This window comes from Scomber japonicus, chromosome 23 (genome assembly GCF_027409825.1).
Source record: "Scomber japonicus isolate fScoJap1 chromosome 23, fScoJap1.pri, whole genome shotgun sequence".
Taxonomy (NCBI): Eukaryota; Metazoa; Chordata; class Actinopteri; order Scombriformes; family Scombridae; genus Scomber; species Scomber japonicus.
Genome location: NC_070600.1, coordinates 18855110 through 18882260, shown reverse-complemented (window position 1 = coordinate 18882260; position 27151 = coordinate 18855110). Strand labels below are relative to the sequence as shown.

The following is a 27151-nucleotide window of genomic DNA, read 5'->3' as shown; positions in this document are numbered from 1 at the left end:
AGTATCCTGCCATGCAAGTAGTTTCAGTCTCTATGTCATTTTCAACTCAAGAAACTATCAATTGTTTTTATAAAAGGGTCTATTTTGGCTGCAGAAACAGTCAGAATGAAAGTAAAGGTCTATTTTCTACTGAAGAAACAGTCCCAATGAAAAGTCTCCACAGTACTGTTGCTGGTATTACATTACGTTCACTAAAAATATAAAGCTACCACAACAAACCAACAGGTGATCACAGTAACTGGGGAAGATGTTTGACTCTGAATCAGCTGTTTAACCCCTCCCCCCAAAAAACGCAGAAGGTTTGAATCACTCTCACTGTGATCAGCATACGGCTCGGATTAAAAAAAAAAAAAAACACCTCAAAAACACAACCGAGACAACTCAACGCCTTTTAAAAATCATGGCAAAAACCACTTGCTAATTTCTGCTTTCTCATACAATCATCTGATGCTTTCTGTGTATGAGGAGAGGGGGGTGAAATCTGCTGTAATGGTTGTGGTTAGATGGAAGATGGCCAAAACTCTCTACTACAGGTATTTATGCTAAAGTTAGGTTTATGTGCAGAAGAAAGAACAACAAAAAAAAAAGGTAGTGTTGTTTGCTTTTGGAATGTGTGCATTACATTACATATTAACTGGAGTCAGGAGGTCCACAGTAAAGCTTTTTAACCAGAGACTTGCTTTCTGTTTTGTTTTGCAGGGAAATTACCTGTTTTCTCCCATATAAAGCAACAGTATGGACAACAAAAAAAGCAGCTTCTTCTGGATATCAGAAGTGGCCTCTCTCTGTTTCTCTCTCTCTTTACTTTACTTCTCTCCCTCCCCCCTCTAGCAGCAGTACAACTGCTCTCTGCAACCATCTAACCAGGCAGCAGCGAGGCCCTGGACTAGCATACCAGTGGAGAAATTCCCAGATAAGTAATACTCCTAGCCTTGGGGCTTCAGGCATCAGCGCCCTGGCCACTCCTCACGGGCCTACGTCATCGGCTCAGAGGCGCGCAGCCACTTCCACAAAAGGAATTCCTTCTTACCGCCTGCATGTAAGTATGAGTGCGTTATGTGTCTGCATTTTCATGTGTGTTAAGAGAGATGAAGCTAGACGTGGAGGTGGAAAAAAAAAGTGGGATTGAATTAGGAAGTGGAATAAACTAGAGGTGAATAAATAATAAAAGGATTACATGAACTATACTTGTGAGAGAGAGAGAGACTGTGGAGTGAATGTTCAGTCTGTTATGTGGTGTACATCTGTGTGTGTTTGTGTATGTGTGTGTTTATGCCTGAGACAAAGAGCTCACAGCTCCTGTGCAATTGGCAGGGTTCAGGAGGCCAGAGGGTACGAGGGGGAGGGTTAGAGCGCTGCAGGGCGACCAGCTGGGTCCCTCCACTAGATGAGCTCTGTTGGGAGCTGTAACCAGACTACACACACGCACACACACATATACACACGCACACACACACACCCTCTGCCTTCAGTGCTCTAGCTGCTGCTGCTGCTGCTGCTGTTGCTGTTGCTGCTGCAGCTACCGAGGACGACCATATATGGCCCTGGGATTCCCATGGAAAAAGAAGAGCAGGATTGGGGAAGAGGGGGAAAAATGCCGGCGAGATTGTAACTGTATGTTTCACTTGGGGCTTTTTGCTCAGCAGCCAAAACAATAGCTCCACTTGAGAGCCAAGTTTGTTTCCATGTGAGGGGTCCAAAAAGGCAAGAGGGGGGCACCAGGAGGGGGAGAGTGAGAGGGGGGCATATGGCCGTGGAGAGATGGCAGAATACGACCTCTGTTGATATTTCCATATAATAGAAGCCTTATGTGGAGGCTACTATACAGAGGACAGTAGAAAGCTCAGTCAGCAGTCACTGACAGTCAATCTACTAAAGAGGCATTGAGCATGAGCCACACTGCACCCCCCCTCCCCTCCTCCCTCAGCGTACTGGCACTGTGTCATCGCTCACACCAACAAGCTGCGGACTCAAGAGGTTAAATGGACACTGTGGACGCCGGGGTTTTGCCCTGCAGCCATTCTATCAATTTATAACCATTAAAAGCACACATATGGATCAGCACCATCATCATCATCATCATCATCATCATCATCATGCAAAGAGTGAGGCTGCTTTTACAGTGTAGAGTGGATCAAAACAAGCTGAGTACAGTGAAATCTGCTCCTATAGTATAATATGACGCCCCGCTCACATGTAAAAACAAGCACAACAAATCCACACACACACACACACACACACACACACACACACACACACACACACACACACACACACACACACACACACACACACACACACACACACACACACACACACACACACACACACACACACACACACACACACACAAGATTAGATGAGATTCGTTTGCTATTTGCTAATGTGTTTTCCAGCCCAACACAGAAGATCAAATTGCAGTCAACACAGCCATGCTTTGAATTAGATTGACACTTAACTACCAAAGTAATGATGTACGTCACTAATAGCATGCAGAGCTCGGTCGTAGCTATGATTTCTATGTGAGAAAATGCTGCAAAAATGTAAAGATATGCTTAGTTTAGAAAGACAGCTGTATGCATGCATGCTTGTGTGTGTGTGTTTTCGTGTGTCTATGTTGGGTAAGCAGCAATGATAAAAGCAGAGGGAGTGGAAGAAGCAGGCTCAACTAGTGGAGCCTCAAAGAGGAAATGAGAAGAATAAACAGCCACTTCCTGTTCCTCTTTGGCCTGAAATCTCCCAACACCCTGATCCCTCCTACCACCACCACCTCGGTAAGGAAAGAAGAGCGATAACCCCCCGCCTCTCACCATCCTGCCATCCGACACAAGCTCTGTATTATCAATAGAAGACTTTCTCTAGTCGTTGAATAATAAACACACATATGGAGGTATGGAGGCAAATTTTAAGTGACAAATGCACATTTTAAGTGTGTTCGTTCACTAATCATCAGCCAATAATCACCTGAAAAAAGCCCAGCAGCTCAAAAGCAAACAAATTAGCTTTCAACAGCATTATTCCTAATCTTATTAACTGTGATCATCGCTAAACTAAAACTGTAAAATGCATCACAATTCATCAATGAATCACTGAAAAACATCCCAATAACCATCCACATGACGGTCATGAATTTCATTGTTATTATTAAACTTTGTCTATAAAGAGTCCTGGTCTTAAGGATCAAAACTGATCAGGGTCTTAGTTAGAGACACACTGATCAATCAGTCACTTATTGAAAACAGACAATCAGCTGATCAGCCTCGACCAGTGACCCCGTCCCCGACCAGTCTCAAAAATCCAATGTTATGCTGATTAAATTTACTCGCTGGTCATTTTGTGCACACAGGACAACACAGACAGTGACATCACAGCCATACACTGTTATCACGACCACCAGCAGGCCTGAACACGAGCTACACCCGAGCTACACCTGGACCATCCAGGTCTGCTTAAAATGGGACAGACGGTGAGTCAGTTCAGCCCAAAACAGCCTATATAACACAGAGTTTACACAATGGGACGTGCTTGGCTGTTTACACACAGTTTACTTGACACCAGGTCATTTGACCTTTTAAGGTAAAGTCTGATAATAATATTTCATTGAAAATTAACGGAGCTGGGGCTCTGCTGTAGTTTTGTCTGTTTAACCTCTTTCTGATTATCTGACAGGCTTACATGAAATTTTCTATAAAATATGTTTGGTTTTTTGGTTACACTACTAAAGACAATATTTAAGAAATGACAACATATGAAAGGTGAAAAAGAGGATGGGAAAGTGCTTTGTGGTACCCACAGGGGTTTTATCTGCACCACTGACAAATATTGAATCAGTATTTTGCTTTGGGTTGACTTCAATGAAATTAACATTTTATCGTGTAGTCATGTAGAAAACCAAATACTAGGTTCATTTCTTATTATGAACATACAACTGAATTTTCCATCAAAGCAAAGCTACAAAAATGGCGGGTCAGACTTAAAAAAAAAAGAGAGAGAAGGAAATCAGACTAAAAATTGCAATCACTGCATCTCTAGTTTTATTGTTGTATTGTAATGAATTGTTAGTTGTGTATAAGGCGGCCCGAGTGGCTGCGGTTCATTTATTATTCATGTAACAGTCAATTAACAACTCAGCTTGATTGGACTCAGTGACCTGACATTTATGCTCTATAAAACATGAAGATAAAATGCTGTTAGAGGTCACTGTAAGGACTTCATTTCATCTCGCCTTATGTTGCGGCTTGTCTTGTTATTGAAATTATATCGACATCGACTTCTCATTTCAACATTTGATATTTAGCACGGAGCTAGCATGCAATGCTAATGTCAGGTTGTCAATTACTGTAATAAAAAAAAAAAGCTTAAAAAAAACTTCAGTCCATTTCAGTCACAAACCAAACATATTTTTTACCAATTAATTTGTATCACATTCGTTTCACATCAGCACAGCCTCAGTATCATACTGTAGTCGGCCTCTAGAAACTCATTTATCTCCAAACCTCCATTTCTCACAAAACTTTGCTTTTTATAAAAGTGCTTTGTCCTAATTTTTGTCAGTTTTCATCTTAAAAGGTTGGCTCACTTCTTGTAAATGAATGGCAGCTAGCAGCAGACCAACGGGAAAGTGAGAGGTTTTTTTTTAGCGGAGAGCTGCAATGTCCAGTGTAAAAAAAAAATATCTGAAAACCTAAATGGCAAATTTCCGGCTTCTAGTTGTTAGACAGGTTTGAGATGTTCAGCTCTGTGACAGGTGGAAGAAGCAATGAGCAAACATACCATGATCTTTGTGTCTTAATGTATATCGTGTGAGGTAATGAGTCAACCACCATCTTTTCACCTTTAACCCTCACACGTCATCGAGCGAAGACGCAGCCATTTTGAGACTAAATGGAAAGAATGTAACCTCGCCCCCGTCCGCACACAACAAATGGACATGTGCTCTTATGTCTTAATTGTACTCGCTTGCTCTGTAAAGACAATGAGGAATTCACAGCCTCTGGGTCCAGGTGTTTTCAGTTCAAAAAACAGCTCATAAAAAACACTCAGCGTGAGGCATGTGACTGCCGCCAAGCAAACAACAGCGGGACGGCTTCAAGAAGACCTGGCTTAAGTAGAAGACAGACACACTATGTGCCACGGGGTGGGAAAAGAAAGAAGAAGAAAAAAAGAAAAAAGGAGCTGAAGTCATCACACAAACATTTCACAGCAGCTCAATACTATGCGTGGCTTGGAAACATGGGGGCAGACAGAAAAGAGAGGGGAGAGCATTCATTTTTTAATCCTAATTTTTAAAAAAGGCACCTGGCTGGATCTTCTTTTTTTTTATTATTAATCCACCTCACACAAAAGTTTAAATAGATAAAAAAGGTGCATTCATGCTGCTTTCAAAGCTGCTCCATGTAATAAAAGAGCTACAACTTCATGTACAGGTGATCATTAATAATGTGAAAACTGATAAAACTGGAAAAATGGAGTCCTCTAAATTGAAATGAGTTTTATGGATTCTATGTTTTTCATGTAATTTCTGTCTATTTTTACACCACTATGGATAATAAAGTGTATTCTATTCTATATATAAAGCAGCACTACCATAATTTAATCAATCTACTATTCTAATTTATTGTAATATTAAATAGTCCGCCCACATGAAACTTTTAGGCTAAAAGGTCAAGTCTGTGTCCATAGCCCTCGCTGTCTGGTCAGCACAGCTCACATACATACATATATATTTAAAATATATACGTGGCAGCAGGTTTTGCTCGACTGAGGAATTCATCTTACGACCCCAGGTGAACCAGTTCCAACCTGCAGAAAAACCCTCGCTGCTCCACATCCTCTGGCATTTCACCCTCGCTGTGCATTACCTCAGCAGTGTGTCAGAAAAAAATGAGAGTAGCGATCAATAAAGATCTATGCAGACTGGAATAAAACAGTACCATGAATGATTTTTAGCTTTTAAAAAAAACAGCATGTACGGACCTTTCTATACAATTATGCACACATTTATTTACTTTTAAGTTATCAGCATGTTTAAACTTGGTCATTTAAATGGTTGTTTTATTTGTGTGGGGTTTTTTTTTTGTTCATTTCACCCCACCTCACATTTCTGTTTTTACCCACTTTTTATTATTTATTCATTATATTTGATTAATTTTTAATCATAATTTGGCTATTCTGATTTTTTTTTTTTTTGCTCTGGTGTTTCCTCATTACAGATTCATGACAGTTAGATGATAGTGTTTCCTCAGTTCCTGTTTTATGACTCATTGTTTCTTTTCTTTCTTTGTTTTGTTTTTTTACTATGTGAAGCACTTTGAGTTGCATTACTATGTATGAAAAGTGCTATACTAATAAACTATGATAGATTAAATTGATTGATTAACAAGATAGAAACAACTACTATTCAAACAGACTACAGGCACTACAGAACAAACCTTCACATACTGAGTGAGCGGGGACAGTGATGACAACAACATTGACGTGTCACAATCAGCAGACGACCCGGCATGTTGCAAAGCGCCGGCAAACACAAACGCAACAAAGACTTCCTGCTTTTTGATTATAGGGTTTTGGTTTGAGAGGCTGAATGAAAAAACAGCGAGGGAGGCCAGCTCGATGAGGAGAGACCTGCCAATTACACGCAGGTAATTTTGTGAGCTGTGTGTGTGCTAAAATTAACAGTGTCAGTCATCAAACACACGGATGTTACAATGCTGCTGCAGTGATTCATTACTAACCTATACTAAAAGATAAGAGAGGGTGAATTTAGCTCATGTAAGTGCCTCTACAGTACAGATGACACCTTTAAATCTACTGTGTGAAGTTCAACACACACACACACACACACACACAAGCTGCACTCTCCATCCACTATTTGTTTCTTCTATTGAGTCTAATTCATTTGGCTTTAATCCATACTGAAGCAAGCATGGTGTGATTTTCACGCCTGTTTTATTGTGTTTGTAATGTTGACAATCTGTTTGAATTAAATAGATAGTTCACTGTTTACTTGGTGGTTAAAAGCTTCTAACTGCTGCGTCACCAAAAGATGTGATGATGCTTGAGAAGCTGAAGAGTGACTTTATGAAGGATGGCACCGAGATACAAAAAACAGGCATCAAAATCAAATGATTACAAATCATAACTATCAATCTGTTGTTTACATTTCCAGAACTAGATCTACTACAAGCTTTTAATTGAACTGTTACGTGAGTCAGTGTATGCTTTGGCTTCTACAAAAAAAAAAAAAAAAAAAAACACCAAACAAAGGTGTGTCACCAGCAATCATTACTCATCACATGGGAAGCAGGTAATTAGCTTTTAACATTAAAATACCAAAACATGACAACCACAATTAAAAGAAAAGGGAGGACTGGTAGCCGTCTGTTTGGGCTAGACAAAAGAACAACAACATGTAGACCGTCTAGATTCCAGTCTATGAATTATTGAGTTGCATCTTAATGTATTCTGCAAAGATGTAAGAAATGCATGAGTGACTGATGCCTACTGTAAGCCGGGCCTTAAATCATAACAAAGACAAAGACGCTGGAAGCCTGGTGTAACCTTTTGTTAGGGGAAAAAAAAAAGTGATGTGAAAGTAGACTTCTTCCAAAAATGAAAATACCTCTAGACAGTACGGGCAGAGGGTAGTAACTTCTGGGCTCTGAGATCCTGCTTTTTTTTTATATAAAGTAACATTTTAATGCTTTTTACCATAGAAACCAAACAACACATTTCCATTTCATTAAGCACAACATTTTAAAATGCTGTTTACCATTATTATCCTGACTTTTAAACGCATAAACCTGGGCAGTAATTCCTCCACAGGGAAGGTAACAGGAGCGCTGGCTAAGACGCTACGTAAGGACAACAAAAGAAACGGGCATGATAACACTACACAAGGCAAGCAGTCCTCTCTTTTGTGTGCACACACAAAAAGCACATTGGCATGTACTGTATTACAATCCATGCAATTGTTGTGTTCATTATATCCACTAAAATATCAAATGAAATGCAGCACTACAAAGTTAAGATGAGTGAAATGAATACCTTAATATAAATGACCAAATCTTTCTAATCTCTACAACATATGTGCAATTGTTGTGTTCATTATATCCTACAGAGCCATGTCTAAAGAATAAGTCATTTAAAGGGCACAACTATTTAATTACACTACCAAAAAAAAGCACTACAAAGCTAAGTGATAAATAACTTAATATAAATGACTCAATCTTTCTAAGCTCTGCAGCATGAGTGCAATCAGAAAGCTTTCCTGTCCTTAAACTAGTAGAAGGGGGGGGGGGGGATTTAAGTAGTGATTTTGATAAATGTTGTGACAATGGTTTGCATTCATGTAGTTCATTTTGGTGGGCTTCCTAATTAAAAAAGAAAAAGAAAAGACCTTTTCCTTTTGTCATCTGGGCTCACTTACCTAAAGCGCTCAGGCCATGCCTACAAGCTGCTGAAATACAGTAAAGACAGAAACGCTATGTGTGTTATATTTCATCCTCAAAATATGCAATTCTGGAGAGTCTTTATCTAGCAGTCATCAGATCTTGGGGTTATTATATGCAGGCAAGCCCATCAAGCTAGAAACCTGACAGGTAACTGAGGATTGTGGTCATATTCAAATCACTTCTCAACACTCACCTTTTCAAATCTGCTTTTAATCTTTGTTTGTTTTGATGTTTTCTTCTTCTTCTTTCCTTCTCTACTTCGCTTTTATTGTTTTTAATTGTCTATGATTCTGTAAAGCATCTTTCAGTATTAAAAATGCTCTATAAAATGTATTATCAGCTTTATCTCTGTTGTGTAGTCTAGGAAAAACAAGTGTAATGAAATGTGATGCACACGTGTTGTCTCGGTCAGGGGGTGGGGGGGGTCTCTCCGACATGAGATGGCGGGATTTTCTAACCCTCGGGCACACAGACAAGAGACTCAGGGGTCTATAAGGGGGATGCCGTGATGCCTTTTTATCAGGAGGACAGGGACATGTCAAAGGCATTTTGTTGTTTTTGGCCAACTGCGAGAGCGTGAGCACAGCTGAGAATCTCAAGGTTGGGGGGGGCGGGAGGGGGCTTGTGAGCGAGATCCGCTGCAATTATGTAATGCGATAAATGACAGATGACAGAAACACGGCTACCTCGCCATCCTCCCATCACACGTTTAATAAAAATTGAAGAAAAACACGTTGATTCTCTTACTTTTTTTTTTTTTCAAAACTGCTGCTGCCAGAGACACTCTTTTTCTTTTTTCTCTCTCTCTCTGCTCGGGTCTGTTATGCAACTCCCACTCTGTACATGCAAATCCGCCGACACAAGTGACTAGCAACCTTCCTGAGTCGTTGTCATGGAGACGGCGCAAGATAATGTTCATAGACTTCAGGGCCGTAATGAGGGTGTGTAATGTCAACAAGAGCAGAGAGGCATTGTAAAACGCCGACGCTGTGACACGTTAAGCTCTGAGCTCAGTCCCCGTCACCTCGTCGGTCCTGGTGGAGGGGGGGGGGGGGGGGGGGGGCGGGGGGGTAAGCGCAAAGGCCGTGAACGCTCTAGAGGAAGAGTTCAGGTGTAGGTCAGCGTGGAGATTTTCTTGTGTGTGTGTGTGTGTGAAGCGACAAGCCACCGGTTAGCTCAACACTAATTGCCTTGATGGAGCTCAGTGGGCGACAGTCAGTCAGTCAGTCAGCTGGGCCCTGGTGGCGTGGTGGTGGTATTGGGGGAGAGGGGGGGGGGGGGGGTTAGGGTGAAGCAGGGAGGAGAAGGACCTTCGAGGGGAGGGGTTTAGGTGACAGCTGAGGAATGTCTGCTCTTGCTCTCTCTCTCTTTCTTTGCCATGGTTTCCAGAGACTGTCATGTGAGGAATGCGTGGACTAGGACGACGGGGACTTGGAATGCTACCCTCCGAGACGAGTTTAGCTGACAGGATCTGGAAATCTCGCCACCCCCCCCTCCCCTCTTTTTGGAGCCTTCATTCATTTGTACATCCTTCTCTGCTGTGCACCTGAATCTACACAGTCTGGGTGATTTTGAAATGTCAAAAAGTGGCACATGGAGTTCCAGCATATGTGCATTTATCAAAAAAATATCTTAAAGCTCTGCAAAACAGCAACGATCCTCATCAACCACTGACGAGAGCTAGTTCCTAAAGTGACAGAAGGTCCGTGACTCACACACACACACACACACAAAGATGCCACCTCTTATCCTAAAATGTGAGATCATGCCCGGGCCCAGCACTACAAAGCAGCAGAGCTACAGACTCTGAGTCATACCCAAACTTAGTATCATCTCCTGAAACCCAGTTAGGAGAACTTGTGGCACAGTGGTATTTATAACCCCTTGCAAAAAAAAAAAGCATTGGGGGGGGGGGGGGGGTGGTTGACAATATTGTGATATTTTATAGACATTGTTTTAAATTTTGAATATTGTAATATGGTGATATGGAATAAATGTTGTCTTTTCCTGCTTTTCGAGGCTGCATTACAGTAAAAATGTAATTTTCTGAGCTTAACAGACCTTAACAGTTTTATGACCCACTTACTCATTATATCCACATTACTGATGATTTATCAAAAATCTTATTGTGTAAACATTTTGTGAAACCACCAATAGTCATCCCTACAATATTGTCAAAATATCGATATCGAGGTGTTTGGTCAAAACTATAGTGATATTTGATTCTGCCACTATCGCCCAGCCCTATTGTTTATGATTATCCTCAATTATGGTGACTCCTGCTCCCGGTACAGATGAAAAACTATGTGAAAAAGCCAGAACCTGATTGTTAAAAATGTGGGAAACCTCTAAAAAGAGACCTAATAAAACGGTAAAAGTGAAACAGCCAACCACAGCAGCAAGACCGCAATGCACGAGCATCCCAAAAGAAAAACATCCCGGGGCTCGTGGACCACAAAACGATGAGACAACAGTGAGTTCTGTATGATTGTTGGACAGTAGCCAGTGCCTGAAAGTCATCGCTGTGGCTTTTATCTGTTGTGTTTCAGACAAGATCTCAGTTAAGACTCCCTTAGAGCACACTAACAGGTAGTATAGCAATGCTGCATTTGCAGGTTGTTTATGTGGACATAGACCTACAAATCTAAACTAAGCAAATGTCTGTTAAAATTATTGCTGTAAGTCAGTGTAAGCAAACTTTTGCTGGTAAGTAATTCAAGACATTAGCCATTGAAGTAAATCATACCCAATGCCATCTACAGTAATTAATAGCAGAATATAGTGAACATCTTTCCTAATTAGACCCACACTGCTTAAATCTAACTTTTGTGATAAATAGTGTCATTAGGTAAAAGCTTAAACTTGAAATGGTTCCTTCATTCATTGATTTGATGTTAAAATATGTCACTGATTTTATTTTGTGTGACTTTTTGTGTCTCAGAAAGAGGTAATTATGGTTATTATTTATTGGTAAGTTAACTGATGGATTAATCAATTTATCAGAAGATAATCAATAGAAGAACTGGAAAAAATAATTAAGATTAACTGATAAACTAATCATTATTTGCAACCTTAGAAATCATGCTAAGTTACACTGTGAGGTCTATTATGGTCTATTATCTTAAATCAATAAGAAAGACATCATGTGACTGACTGTCCATCTCCTCCTCTCCTCACTTCATCTAAGGAAACTAACACGAGCTTGACCTCACAGCAATTCTGGGATTAGCACGTCAAACACGAAATCCCTGTATCGCCTTCAACTCCTTTATAAGACCCCAAAAACCCAGGGATCACATGCTGGCCTACAACACACACACACACACACACACACACATACAGAGAGAGAGAGAGAGAGCAGCCTCTCGTCTCCAGAGATGGTTAGGTCTGGAGAGCAGCACTGCAAATTCTTTCCTCACTCTAGCTCATCCCTGGACATCAGCCCAAAAAAAGGCAACATTTCCACCCAATGAGTTTGCACTGGGGGGGTGGGGTGGGGGCCATGGCTAATTCCAGATTTAATTATAGCAGACTCTTGAGCTCAAAAGGACGAGGCGATACGATTTAACAACACGACTAATATGTGCACGGAGCAAAAAATACTCAATGCAAAATAAGATCAATCCATCATCTGAAGATCAAGCTAATGACCTCTTGCAGGATAATTCCAAACAAATTTTAGTAGGTGTAAAAAGTTCTTGGACAACAAATGTACCATGAAAGCGAGGAGGTGCACATAGCAGTACTCAGGCTTACTAAGACTGGACATGTGGGCCTGAGTAATGAGGTGACATCACTAGAAACCTATGCTAGCATTAAGCATTTAATATTAAACTTCTTGTGTTAATCCTTTGATCATTATAGCACCTGCTATCCAAATAAATAGGGAGGAGAAAGTGCCCTTATACAGAATGTCAGCATTGTGGACAGGCTTATTTCCACAAGCTATAATTGAGACTTTGATTTCTTCAGATTAAAAAAGTACCTGAGAGTGTCATGTTGCATCAGTGGTTTTTAAAAAGGGCACATGCATGTACATTATTCCTGGGTACAAATCCAGCTACGGATCTTTATCAAATGTTACTATTATTTATGAGTATTAACAACTGTGGATGAGTCTGTTATTGATGTGCTGCAGATGACTAAACTACTATAATCTTGTTCTATTTATAAGAAATGTCACTGCATGTAATAAAATCAAAGTGTCTCTCTCCCATCGATAAATCTTATCTACTTATAAAATGTTAAACAGTAAAAAAGGTGGGGGGGGGGCACATCTGGAGCATTGCACAAAATTAACCTAAATTAATAAAACTACAGTGACACAACTCACACTTAACTCAACAAAAATGCAGCAATTATACCTACCACACTAAACAGGTTTGTTTTAATGTTATACATCTCTTAAATCCAACCTGGTTACATATACATATACAGATATACATATGGCGTCTCATTTAACTGCATTTATTAAATGGTCAATGCACTTTTACACAACTAGATACCACAATCATTGGACTTGTGTTGTATTGAACCTGGATAATCAGACATTTTTGCCATGTTTGGTTACAAAACACCTCAAACACCGTTCATCACCTGGTGATACTGTGTCCAAAAAAACGAGCTGCCATTTGCATTATTTGGCTAAAGAGGCTAGTCAAACGTAGCTATTACTATTACCCGTCGTTAGCGGGCAAAATCTACCATGCAAAACTCTACCATTAATACCAAATGGCTGAAAACAACAAATACTACAACCCACAGTCGCCAAATGTCACTTTTGGAGACCTGCTGTCATCATTTTCTGAAGCTAGCCAAAGAATGAATTAACCTTAGCTTGTGACGACAGCTTAGCTTAGCATGCTATCGTAGCGTTAGCATCCAACTTAGCTTCGGCTAACACTGCACTGCAACAATTCACCCCAGTGTTTATCATGTTTTTTGACACATTTCAGCGACATTATGGGAAACAATATGGTAAACACGTATTTTACAAGGTGACCACGGGGTTGATAATATTAGCATGTAGCTGAATGACGTTGTAACAAACTAAAAAAAAACGCTAACTAAAGCTAGCTTCCTCTCCAGAGAGTAGCCACAGCCACAGTTGAAGAGGTTTTATATATCAACAAAACGACTTTTTACTGCTACATCCAGGTTATAGCCACTGCTGTCGTTTGCATTTTTGGTTGCTGTGTATGTTTATCTCAATCTCAATCAATGACAACATTTTTCGCGTTTGAACTCATACAGCATCACCATAAAACACCAGATGAGAGTTGAGCTTTTTTTAAATGTAATTTCAAGCAGTTACAGCAATTAGACTGCACCCCTAGTTTAAATGAAGAAGTTGTGCCTTTTATAGTAGCTGATAACATGGCAGCTTTTATTGTGATATGCACACTTCTTTTTTAGATTTAGGTTTAAAATACCACTACCTCAACCAACACACTTAAAAAAAACGCAGAGAGAGGCTGTTCATCTGTTCATCACTACTCTGCGTCGAGAGAAAGAGAGAGGAAAAACTAGGTAGGTAAACAACAGGATGAGAATGGCTTCCACTTGACAGGTGCTCCAGGGGAAAGCAGCAGACCTACCCCCCCTCTCTCCCCGACATTAGTATCACACGGCCCGGCTTGCAGTGTCTCACACACACCGGTATGTTAACATGTATACATATATAAACAAACACAGCTTGGACACAAACCTGGTGAAGGGCAGTGAGACCGTCCACATTGGCGTAGTTGATGTCTGCTCCCCGGTCAAGCATTCGCAGCACCTCCTCGGTGTCGCCGCTGGAGCAGGCGGCCAGAAACACGGCGCCATCATCGAACTTCACCTTCGTCTTCTTCTTCTTCAATACGGGAGGCTCCAGGTCCGTCTCCGAGCCCAGCCATCGCTTCAACTGCTCGTTCCTCTTCTGCTTGGCGTCCGCCATCTTCATCCCCCTCCTGGTCTCGGGCTTCTTATCTTTTCTCCGAGAGAGAGGATATACTTTATAGTGCCCACTATCCCACAGCGCACTGGGGCGTGGGAAGGGAGGGCTGTCGGTGGTGGTGGTGGAGGTGGAGAGGAGGAGGGAGGGAGATGAGGGGAGGGAGGAGAGAGAGAGAGAGAGAGAGAGAGAGCGAGCGAGCGAGCGAGAGAGAGAGAGAGGAGGAGGGAGCTGGAGAGGGCGTCTGGATTGTTTTTTCCTTAACATCGCGAGATCTGGGGGCTCAGGAGCTGCAGCATAACGTCATCATCAGCAGATTATGAGAGGAGAGAGAGAGAGAGATGGGTTAAACATGAAATATTCAAATAGCAGGGTTTGGAAAGGTTATTTAGGAAATGTAATAGGTAACAGATTACTAGTTATAGATATAGATTAGATAGATTTCAAATGCTTAATCAGTTTTGATTGCAAAAACTGCTCTAAATGCTCAAAAAACCTGATCCTCCTAATAACAACTTTGAGTTTAATATTAAGGGGAATTGTGTAATATTGATGGCAGCGAGTGAAATGTTGTGTGTGTATTATGTGTTTTAGTTAGTTTAATACTATAGTTTAAGTACTAATTACTAACTTATTTTATTCTTTCATAAGCACCTTGTTTCTTTTTTTTACCATAAGGATTGCTTTCAGTTTCATTTTACATGTACAATGTCAATAAAGACTATTCTATTCTAAAGTAATGTAACTTATTACATTGGAGCTGCAGTATAACGTCACCATCAGCAGATTACGAGAGGAGAGAGAGAGAGATGGATTAAACATAAAATGTACAAATAGCAGGGTTTGGGAATGATATTTAGGAAATGCAATGGATTTCTCTCAGTTTCATTGTAGACTTTTCTATTCTAAAGTAATGTAATCTATGACATTTGATTACTTTTTGATTACTTTTCTAATTTTCTTACAAATGTTTTTAACTGTTAGGGTAAGTACCTATTAAAGCCAACAAAATCTAAGTCCAGGTGTTTTTCATGATGTATAAGGGAGATTGTTTCTTATAAAGCAAGGTGTATCTCTTATTTATAATAATAATAATAATGATAATGATAATAAACTTTATTTCTGTAGCACCTTTCAAAACTGAAGTTGGTGATGATGACTCTTCATCAGCAGGTTATGAGGGGGAGAGTGAGCTGGGTTAACATTAAATGTACAAAATCATTAGGATCAGGAAAGCGCTTCAGAACTATAATAACATTTCTACCTTTTTTGAAATTCACAATTAGATAATATAAACTGGCACAAAGCATGGTTGAGCCCCTTACAATTCTGTATTTTGAACAAGATCCTTCTGTGGTGCTGATCCAGAAACAGTTACTGCCCCTCCTCATCTGTGTTATGGAGAGATATAGACAGAGATGTTTGTTTATAATGATTATACCTAAATGCAGTATTACTAAATTCAAATGACATGATTATTGTAGTTGGTAAATTTCAGATACATAAGGAAAGATTCTCTAAAAGTCCTTCCCAATCCTTAGTTCAATAGATACATTAACCTTTATGATGAACAAAGAAAGTTGCATTTTAAAGAAAATATTTTCTGTAGCCTGTAATTCAGGTATACTGACTTCTATTGATGTTATTGTTTATTAATTATGGTTAGATACTTTATTTTTTATATTTATCTTAATCTGTGTATTTTTTCACACATTGGAAGACTGAATTTTACAAGAATGTCCATATCATGTCCTCCAGCTGAATATCTGTATGTACTTAATATTCAATAAGGAGAAAAAAATGAGCTCCCAACAAATTGAGAGAAGTATATTAAAACATTGTACATAACATATATTGCACCGACAAATGTTATCATGTATAATAAATGTGAATTTTATAAGAAAAGAAAAAGTTTAAAAAAGTACAACTACACATCTGTTTCATGGAGTCAGTATACGTCATTATTATGGAAAAAACTCAGACACTCAGACCAACAATTCAATTACACTGGAAGCCAGAGATATAACTCAACAGACTGTCAATTTATTAATTTTACTGAGAAAATTTCATATCCATAAATCCAAGTTCTCGAGGTCTCGCCCATCGTTTGAACTTTTCATGACTGAATTAAAGAAGTATTTTCTTGTCTATCCAACTTATAAACAATAAGACATTTGCACACAGTTATTATGATCCAATCATTTTTTTGGATGATTTTATTGCCCACCTTTTCTGTTAAGTCATTCTTCTATCTATTTATTTATTAATCTATTACTTTTACCCTTTGTCCTGTTACCACGTTCACTGTAAAAACAAACTGAAAGTGAAGTTATGTCCTTTATGCTGTCTTTGTTTCAGTATGATACCTAATTGGTTGTTCTGCTTTTGTATTATAGTCACACATGTTGTAAGTGACACTTTTTTATAAATAAAGCAATGGAAAAAGAGTGAGCTATGTAATGAACATATTACATAATGTCTAGCTGGCTCACAAGCATTTTCAGAAACAGGCATCATTACAGACATAACATACTTTTCCAATGGCCATACAATATTACTAATAGTTAATATTTTTGTACCAGATAATTACTGGGTACATGAAAAAGGGTCTTAGTTCAATTTAGTTCAACAGTGGCATTTTCAACTACAACACTGAAATAATTAAAGCAACAACTAAATCAGTTTCTTTTAAAAATAGTATTGAATGTTAAGTAAAAAGTTTTAATACTTTTTTTGAGTGTATAATGTAGGAATTGTTCATTTATTTTACATATTAACACAGTAGAGTGAGTACTTACCCATACAGTACAGGAAGCCATGGATATTTTCTTTGCTGTTGTTGCATGTTTTGTTATTATCGTGGAATACCAGTTTTAAATTCTTAGTTCTCGCAATTTTTTTATCTTTATACATGATTTACATTTTGTCCAAAATGTTTTAACTTATCTGCAATGCCATATGTTCAGTACAGTGTCTTCAATAGAAAACCACAAAGCCAGACAAAAAAAAAGACAAAAAGGAAGGAACTTGATATAGATAAAATAATGAATCCTAAAATAGTTTGATGATGTCCATTTCAATTTGTCCACCTGGTAACCCGGTACCTCAAAGCCTTCCAATTAATAGGACTATATTTAGTTTTCAGACTTTTTTGATCATTACTAGTGCTTAAAATGAACTTTTATTGACTCCTGACCATGATGCAGCACTTGTTTGTAGTTGGGTGTGTGTTAGTGTTTTCATACCAAGTTGACTTGTCTTTTTTTCTTTGGTCTTCATTTCAGGAAATGACATTTAACCATGCTAACTAAGCAAACTTTCACTTCTAGAGGTATTTTCCCTCTCTTCCACGCATTGATGCATCCAATTGAATGGCCATTCCAACTATGCCACATGTAACTTTTTCAGTTTCCATCTAATAAAAACACATTGCTCGCCGAAGGAAAATAAAAGCTGTCTTCCCATAAAGTACCTGTAATGATTTGATGGGTAACACTTGAAGTGCTAGGAATGTCTAGTGGACTCAAGCATCGGGGTGGTCCGGCTCAACCTGGAGTAAAAACAAGGTGGCCAGGCATGAAGTGTTTTTTATTTTGGCACCGCCATGTGTTATTGTTGGCAGACACCCATGTGTACTCAGTAGGGGGTGCGGTATTACCTCCTCATACGCAAGTTGTGGGTATGAAGCATGCAGCCACTTTTTAAATCTTTTTTACATTGAGTCATCATTACAGATGATAGTGATATTATTTCTGGGCTAAAAAACAGGTCAAAATCTATGAAAATTATGCTGCCTATGCTTGATTAGATACCACCCACCTACTGAACTTGAAGCTGACATCCTGAATAACAATCTGTTCAAGCCGAATCATGATCCCAAACATTTATACAACTGTGACCGTGAGCCATTATATAAAGTCCTGCTACCTTAGTTTTCTCATTTCAGAACCATTTTTCATGTCACTGGCACTGAATGTAGGTAGATTTACAGTCATTTATTGTCTGCCAATGCAGCAAATGAGACTGGGAGCTCAGCTGATGCTGATACTTACTGTTACAAAACTGTCATGGGAAATTATGGTGGTTGTACTGAGTCATAGGGATGGTGGAACACCAACAGCGTCAGTGTCAGGAAGTTGTTGGCCAGAGGCTTCGTTGTGCTGATGTTAGGAGTGTTGGAGGGAAAGTGATGTGCAAGATGCTGCCTGGGAGGGAGGGCCAACTTTATGGTGACTGTACAAAGGAAGCCATGTGGGCCACATCCAACTGGGAACATAGAGAGAGCATATTATGTCTTTGTGCATCTGCATGATCCACAAGTGGTGTTTTATAGCCGTAGACTGTGTTAATATTTGCAGCACAAACAAGAAGAGGCTGTGCTTATCTGAATGTTTTGGTTCAGTGGTTTCAAGAGGTTATTGAGAATGATTAAATTACATTTACATAACATTTGAATATCACCATGTGGATATGTGATAGCACTGAAATTTCAATATCCTTTCATTATATAAATAAAAAACAACATGTAACTGGTATGTCCTTAGATTTCAGTGAAGGTTAGGGTTATATAGCTCACAAGGCAGGCTTCTGCAGTGTAATAAAGATGCCACAACTATCAGGATCCAATATTCAGTCAAATGAGTTGGTTTTAAAGGTGAATTTATATGTTATGAATTCTCTTGCCAGCACCCACCTTGAAATATAAAGGTGTTATCACAAGCAAATGGATGGCTGCCAGTCTGCATCAAATAACAATCTAAAAAGAAAATGAAAGCTTGGATCAGTTGCTCATCAAAATGCTCATCATGACATTTGAATGCATCCCAAAGGTGAAGTGCATTTTTCAACTTAAAGATCTCCTCTAAAGTTTGCTTAAAATCCCTAACCCCCTAACCCTAACCCTAACCCTTACTTAACATCTCCATAAGAGTAAGAGGGGGTAACCTGTTGCACTGAGGGCATGGAAACACTTGTGTATATGCACATTCCACTTAACACCATAACAAACATGTTGAATGTACAGAAACGCATCCTGTTTATGTATCCTGCTCTACAGCTGTATTTATGTCAGTGATGTCAACATATACTATACTTTTTAGTCCTATCTTTAATGACATACAGTAAATTATAGCTTGTTTGAGTCAAAACAGAAAAAGAAAAGAGGATTCACCATCATTTCAATGTTTGTGATAATTATTGGCATGTTGAGTGATTCAACAGGAAATACATTCTACAACACCAGATAAAAATCATTTGTCAGCATCACCACTGACAAGCAGTTGTGACTATACAGCCGTCCTGCAGTACACAGCATGTGTCATGAGACTTTTGTCTTTCATTACCCTTCACTTTGATCTGAGATGACTGTTTGCTGTTGTTCCTGTTTCTTGAGAGGATAAAAGGCGGATAAGAGTGACTCAAGTGTATCAGTACCACAAAATTACCCTGGCGCACTCTCACTGTTTGTCTTCAGCTGCCTAGACGTGCGTGAGTGAGTTGATTAAAACCCAACGACAGATCTAAAAGTCATGTCATTGTAGGCGTGTTCCCGGCGGCCTGACATCACTGTCAGAGCCCTCAGTACCTTTGACTGATTCCTAAGAGGAAGCCTGTGTTTACTGCTTTAATTGAGTGTTTCCGAAGAGCCTGTTCTCTGGTGTGGTTTGTGAAACCAGATGAGGTGCGCAAGTCAAGTGTTGTGGAAAGACAGCTGGCAAGAAGGAGGAGGGCTGTTTGGCTGACTGTGTGTTTTGTAGGGACAGCAGACTTTTTTTTTCTTGGGTATCAGTGGTACAACATAGTGACACTTAAAGGTACACTATATACAGTATAATTGCATGCTAATAGGCTAATACTGAGTGATATTAGCCACAGCAACATAGCAACAGTGTGTACAGCATGCACATAATTTTACACAGTTAGTTTCAGTCAATTTTTTTGAGTTTTTTTTGGCAATTAATATTTGAATTAAATAGTTTGACATCTTATTTGTTTTCTGGAGTTTGACAACACTCATCTCTGTTCGATAATTAGCCAGCAGCTTGTTAGCTTAGCTTAACATAAAGGCAATGAAAAAGGGGGAAACCGCTAACAGTATGCAACTTTTTATTTTACAGGTGTTGAATATAAAACACAGTAATCAGTTACCAGCATAATTCAGTCTAGTCTGATATTGATATCAGCCTCCAAAAACCTAGGCTGCACCACTGAGATCAGACTGGGAATATACCCACTATTTAGTCCATATTCCAGTCTACGAGCATGGAAGTTCAAGCGACCCAGACAAGCAGCACTCACAGATGGGTGACTGGTGAAGCGAGGACAACTGAGCCCCATCTGAGAGAAGCCAGATGCCCAGCTCTCATGCTCCCATGTCACCCAATGCCTGTTGTTGGCGCCTCTGACACTGACACACTCATCTCTTCCCCCCGACTTGCAGTTCCAGACAACAGTGCTATCAACCAGATAGAAATAGTCATGCTTTGATGTTATCAGAGGACGTCTAAAAAGTGATGTTGAGAAATACCCTGATAGTGCCGGCTCAACCCTGCAGACCCTTTCAATTAGTCACCGGTGGACTGAAAAGCTTGTCCCGGCCAGCGTAATCAGGTGAGAGTCAGCAAGTGTACAGTGAGTGATTCCTATGAAAACCAAAACATGGTCTTCCGAGAAGGGCTCATCCATGAAGCAAAAGCCCCAAAGGTGACATTGCGTGCCGGATATAAGTTCAAACCCACTTTCATCACTGATGAGCGGACCACTATTTCTTTGCACTATGTGTGGGACTTCACCTCCCCGTCCAAAGTCACAAGGGGCTTCAACTGTCAAAGTATTTAGTGGCAGGACGGAATGAGAAAGCAGACTATGTCCAAGGCCAATCATGCGTCAGGCAGTGAAGTGGAGGAACAGAAACCAATTGGCAGAGAAACAGGGAGAGAGGAGAGGCAGTTGAGAGAATGGCAGGTGGGGCAAAGAAGGGGGAGGGAACGGGTGGCAGATTGTTTCAGACCTTTCTCATCATCAACTTGAATAATAATAGAAACCTGATCCGGCCAGTGTGCACACGCTGTGGCCTTCTTCTCTACTGTGGATGCTGCTTTGTGCACTTGTATCTGGGTTCCTCTATATGTGTTTATGCAGTGTGTATTCTACTTTATGTCCAATAATCACTTGAATCAGAATAGTATAGTGTTATTGCAAAACTGAGGGATTAATGCACAAAGTCTGCACATGCATAGGCTTGGAGCTTTTGAAGGCTCCCCATAGCATCTTAAAGGACAGATGTCACATTATTCATTTCACATATGCACCACTGCATGCACATATGCTCAGGAACATTATGGATGCCTCTTTTGATGTGATAATTTGTGTCACCTGGCAGTCTGAAAGGCCTGTGTTAACATGAGAAGATATCTCAGCAAGAGAACCGTACTCCGCAGTTTTGGGTGCATGGCAGGGAGGATAGCGGCGGGTTGGGGAGTGTTCATGAGGTGATCTACTCCCAGACGACAGCTGAGCCTTAACCCTGGACAGAAATAGGGCAGTTGCTTTCACTTAGCAGGGGCCGTACAGCTGGAGCATCACTTGATTCTGCTTTTTCAATCCCAGGCCATTATGCTGGCATGATAACAATGGATGTTTGATTGTGCTAACTCAATTCAAATGTATGGTGACGATGTTATGCCAGGTATGTGTAAATGAACAATGGACTTAGTGTATGATGCAGACACGTTTAATTCTGGGATGTGTGTTTCTTTAAGGCCAAATGAGTAGTGACAGCCTAATAAGACAAGGCTATTTGAGTGACCTTGTTTCCTAGAGAAAAGAGGCTAATAATAGGCCAAATCTGGAGCTGCAGCGAAGCCTGTAATGGGTTAGTGCTAAAAGCTACGATGAATCATTTCAGCCAAGCAAGCCATGGAAAAAAAGATCATCAATTTTTGCTGTCAAATTTAAAGATTGTTTTCCAGCCAGATGAAGATGAGCATGTTTTGTATGTGTATCCAGATGACTGTGGAGGAGCTTGTAAGGAGACAGTTCAAATGATTATAAATGACCAAACAGGAACTGTATTAAACATGGGTCACTTTTTATGAGTCCGTATAAAAACAATCCTTGTGTGCCCCTATGTCCTTCGAGATGATTTATGGTCACTGCAGCTACAACTCAAAAGTTGTGAACCTATTCTTTAAACATGCATGAATGGATATTTTGGCCTTTAGGTGTCAGTTCAGTAAGCTGGAGGTACAACAATGACATATATCACATTATAACTCTAAAAGCAAACAGTAGGACATCCAGCAGATACGGTGCAACATTAGCATTAATTCAAAGTCTGATTTAGTCCAACATTCACTCTTCTTTCACCTCTGCTTTGCTCTTCACTAACTCTTCAGGGAAACTCTTTTGCAGGGTCGACTATGTTCACCAGCTGGTCACTCATATTGTCCGCCTGTTTGGTGCTGGGCATGTAGCCTTCAGTGCATTTATCAAAGCTTTTTTTACTGAAAAAAGTTGCCTGCTGCAGCTGGAAATGATGTTGATGTGAGACTGAACCAAAAACAGCAAAGTTTTGTGCCAGAAAACCACAATATCACTTCTAAGATGCTAAAACCCTCAGAAAAGTGGAGGGAAACCGCACAGATGCATGCTAATTCATCAGTATGAATGACTATTTCACAAATGCAAAAATCACATTTTGACACAAGCAGCACCTCTCCCAGCAGGTTAATGTTATTAAGTATTTTTATGAAAATGACTTTTCATTAAATTTATGCATGCAGCAGTAGCCAAATTATTATGGTCATGGTTGGTCAATTAACTGAATAATCAAATTAAATCAGAGGTTCTTCGAAATTATTTCCACGAAAGCTGAAAAAGATTCTCCTCCAGTGACACCATATATCTCTTAGATAATTTTGAGGCTTTGGTTTTCCTGTTTTAGACTTCTTGATTTAGCTATTGAAACCCTCTGCCCTCATTATTTCCATTCACCTTGATGAAAAGAAGCATGAGTGGAAAAACAGAGCCGTGTTCAGTCTTTAAACCCTCTGGCCTATCAGGTTTAAATACCACTTACACATTGTGAACTGAACTCAACCCCGCCAATGATCACGGGGTGCAAGCCCAGTGGGCGCATTCTCTGAGGTCAAAGGTCACAGACCATCTCGTTTGTCATGGGCAGTACTTCAAGGTACTTCACTTCACATGTGGACAGGTTCACATTTCAATTAACAGGTGTCATATATCTTGTTTCCTAACCGTGCTCATCTCCCACGACCTTGGTAATCCTCAAATCTACTACAAGTTACAAAGCATATCTGCTGGCTACAATGTTTCCCATCACTGGCATCCATCATATTCAATTCATTTCAGTCAAGGGTTAAGGCCCCGATCTAGGGATGTCTTTGAGTACATGGATTACATGGAAAAACTCGTAAATAATCATTTTTGCCATCTTTAAATTAAAAAAGTCCATCTCAGGCCTTAATTACATAAACACAAATTTTGTCCACTCCTAAACACTTTAACTCTCGGCTTTTAACTCTCCCCTATACCGAAATTACATTCACATAAGCTCCATCCACACGTTTCACAAAGGAAGCCCTCAAGCACCAGCTTAAAAATAGATAAGTGTTACTTGTGCTACTCAGCTCTCCCTCTTGCAGCAAAGCCACCCACATATGATTATTAGCCTTTATGCAGCCATCTGACAGTATTATCAGTGCTAACTTCTGTAGCTAGAATAAAGCTTGCAGGCACAAACATATCAAGAATTTACTGTTTTCACTTCACATGTTGTCAATTTTCTGCTTGGAAATGGAAAAAACACCAGTGAATACAGATTTAGAGTAGCACTGTTTGTTTGACTGGATTTCAGCTGGATGTTATATGATGACCAGTAATGCACCATCAAAGCACTGGGTGTTTTCACAAGCTGACTACTTGGCCACAGTTTCTTGGTGGGTGTGAAACAGCAGAAAACTAAAAAAAGATACAAAAAAAATCAGTCACACTCTGATATAATCTCATTTACACTATAAATTCTCATTTGTGTCCACTGATCTCTTATAATTTTGGCACTATTTGCTGCTAATGCAAATAAATAGACTTTTAGTTGCAGAGATGGGAGACTGGTTTGCAAGCTGCTCTCTGATGTAGTTTAAAATTAGAGAGCACAACAAATTGGGTCAAGGCAGTTTTAGTGCCAATATTCACAATCCTCATCTCCCATGTCCCAAGTGGAGCCAGAGGAATGTAAATGAAGTGCATTTTGAACGCTGTGGACGAGGTCAGCTGCTTGCATTGTACAACATGACACACTGGCACTGGCCTACTGTCATGTTAGTTATCTGCTAGGCATGGGTCAAGCAGCAAGGTGTGGCTGTGTCCCAGCTGACAAGGTGACGACTGATGTTGTTCATCACATGTGGAACCTGTCAACAACAGCCTCTTACCTGTACAGGACAGGAGGATACTAAAGCAGGTAGAAGCGATGGGAGGGCAGAAGAGGATGGGGAGTGGTGTTTGCAGAGTTTCTTTTACCCCTAAAAACACTTTGACGGTGACTACCTGTTTCCCATGTCAGAGCCTCCAAATGCAAACAGAGCAGAACACAATTCCCCCGTCACATGGGATCAGCATACTCCTCTGGTTTTGTCTCCAGCGTAGTGGAAACGTACCAAAATGTTCAAGTTCAAGGCTTTTTATGTCCTAAAGGTGAACTGATTTTTCAGCCTCATATCCTGGCTCCTGACGTAACCTTCTTCCCAACTATAATGACAGCCTAAACTTAAAGCAGTAGTTGGACATTTTGGAAAATGTGATTATTTGTTTTCTTGTCAAGAGTTAGAGAGTTCAATACCAATCTCTGTCTCACAGCTAACTCCAGCAGGTGGTTAGCTTAGCGTAGCATAAACACTGGAAAAATGTGGAAACAGTTAGTCTGGTTCTGCCTAAAGGTAATCTTTAAAGCCTTTAATCTGCATTTAGTTTTAATATCAATTATTTCTTGACTAATTGATTATGTCAGAGCATTGTGAAAGATGTCAATCACTGTTTCCAAAAGCCCACAGTGACAACCTCAAATGTCTTAGAAAGTGTTTGTGTTTGTTTAAACCATACAAAAAATACATTGTTCTGGCTGCTGGCTCCAGCTGCATGCTTACTATACCAACAGGTGGTTTCTAAATGTCAAGTTATTCCTTTAAATATCATCATTTTTAAAGTCTAGACTGTTTGTGTTTTTGTTTTTTTACACCAAAGCCACAATTAACATGATCAACAGTTTAAAGCTCTAGTTTAAAAGAGAACAATGCTTTGTGAATACTACACAATAGAGCTGAGGGTGTTCATGTAAGTCAGGCAAAACAAGTCCTTACACTAAAACAACCCTCATAAAAAAAATCCTGTTTGACATATGAGTAAACACAAACAAACATGACATGAAAAGCGGGCAGGAAGTGCAACCCAAGACAAACAATCAGATTTATTTTGAAAGGCTGCGTGACATCATTATAATAACCTCCAGTGGCGGACCGCCGTTAAAAATAGAAAAGACGTCAAAGCACTGGTACATATATGTCCATGAAGTGTGTGGAGAACATTCCCCAGATAACAGCAGATGGCTCGGAGATTGGAGCCTCGGGAGCAAAAGGGTGAAGCTTTTTCGCCCACACGCTCCTGATGCAGCCTCACTCCAGGCACAGGAGCTCACCTGTGCAGAACCAATGCAAAGGTCCAAAAAGGATTGTTTGTTGGAGTTGAAGGGGGCATAGCCATCTGTTTTGGCCTTGCACGCTTTGTGTACATGAAGTGGTTCTTGACCCCTGTCGCGCAGGCTGTCATGGAAAAAATTAGTCGGGCTGACTGAAACAGAAAGGCCAGCAGTTGTGTGTAAAGACATCCGCTATTTAATGAGTTTGGGGCATTCTGATAGTCAAAACTACCAGGATATAGCACATGTATGCCAAAGGTGTCATCATAACAAGGTCTCACTATTAGTCAAGTGCGACTTACAAAAGACAACTTCTGCATCTCCTGTTGTTGTCGTGATACTGCATGCTCTGCTCATTTCTGCTTTTGTTTTGCAGATATGGGGAAGTGTGCTGCAGTTCCCCTATTACCTCCGCTGCACAAGTTTAGAAACACTTTGAAATTCAAAAAGTACCCAGTATATGAGCAGTGAGTACAGTAAGCCATAATAAGTCCCAGTCCGGGAAATCCTATCTTTCATAATAAGCCTTTCCAGCTTCTGATGGATGGAGGCCCTATTTCAACTCAATGAAGTCATCAGTGTCGTGTGTTTCTCTGATGTGCTGATGGCCAAATCCTGGCTCTACTCCTGCAGCCGGGCTTCTCCATTGCTGTAGGAGGGAAGAAAAAAACATAAAGAGAGAGAGAGAGAGAGAGGAGGGGGGAGAGAGGGGGGGGGGGGGGTCTACGACATCATCTCTCCAGGCCTTTTAAGGAGCTCTCCAGCGGAGGGCTGAGAGCGCTGGCCCACTTTCCCATCAGAGCTTCCCAGCCCCGTCTCCTCTCCCCCTGGGAGCCTGGAACACACAGTGATTGAGAACAGAATTACACCAATAGTATAGACAACATGAAACACAATATGGATATAATACACTCTAATAACACACCAAAAGTACAAAATGACTGAATATACTCCAAGACAGTGAAGAAAAACGACACAAAACACAAGCAGCATGACACAGCGCTCATTTGTTACGAGCAATTATGAGGGGACTAGACCACAAGTTGT

At 40.1% G+C, this 27151-nt stretch overlaps 1 protein-coding gene across 3 annotated transcripts in view; it reads right to left on the bottom strand.

Moving 5' to 3' along the window:
* ppp1r12a (protein phosphatase 1, regulatory subunit 12A) overlaps nucleotides 1–14481 on the bottom strand; it is a 52910-nt gene extending 38429 nt beyond the window's left edge. For all 3 annotated transcript variants that reach the window (XM_053313758.1, XM_053313759.1, XM_053313760.1), the window contains exon 1: nucleotides 14161–14481. In XM_053313758.1, coding sequence (XP_053169733.1) covers nucleotides 14161–14397 — 237 coding nt within the window. In that variant the 5' untranslated portion in view covers nucleotides 14398–14481. The remainder of the gene's footprint in view (nucleotides 1–14160) is intronic.
* Nucleotides 14482–27151: the final 12670 nt, after the last annotated feature.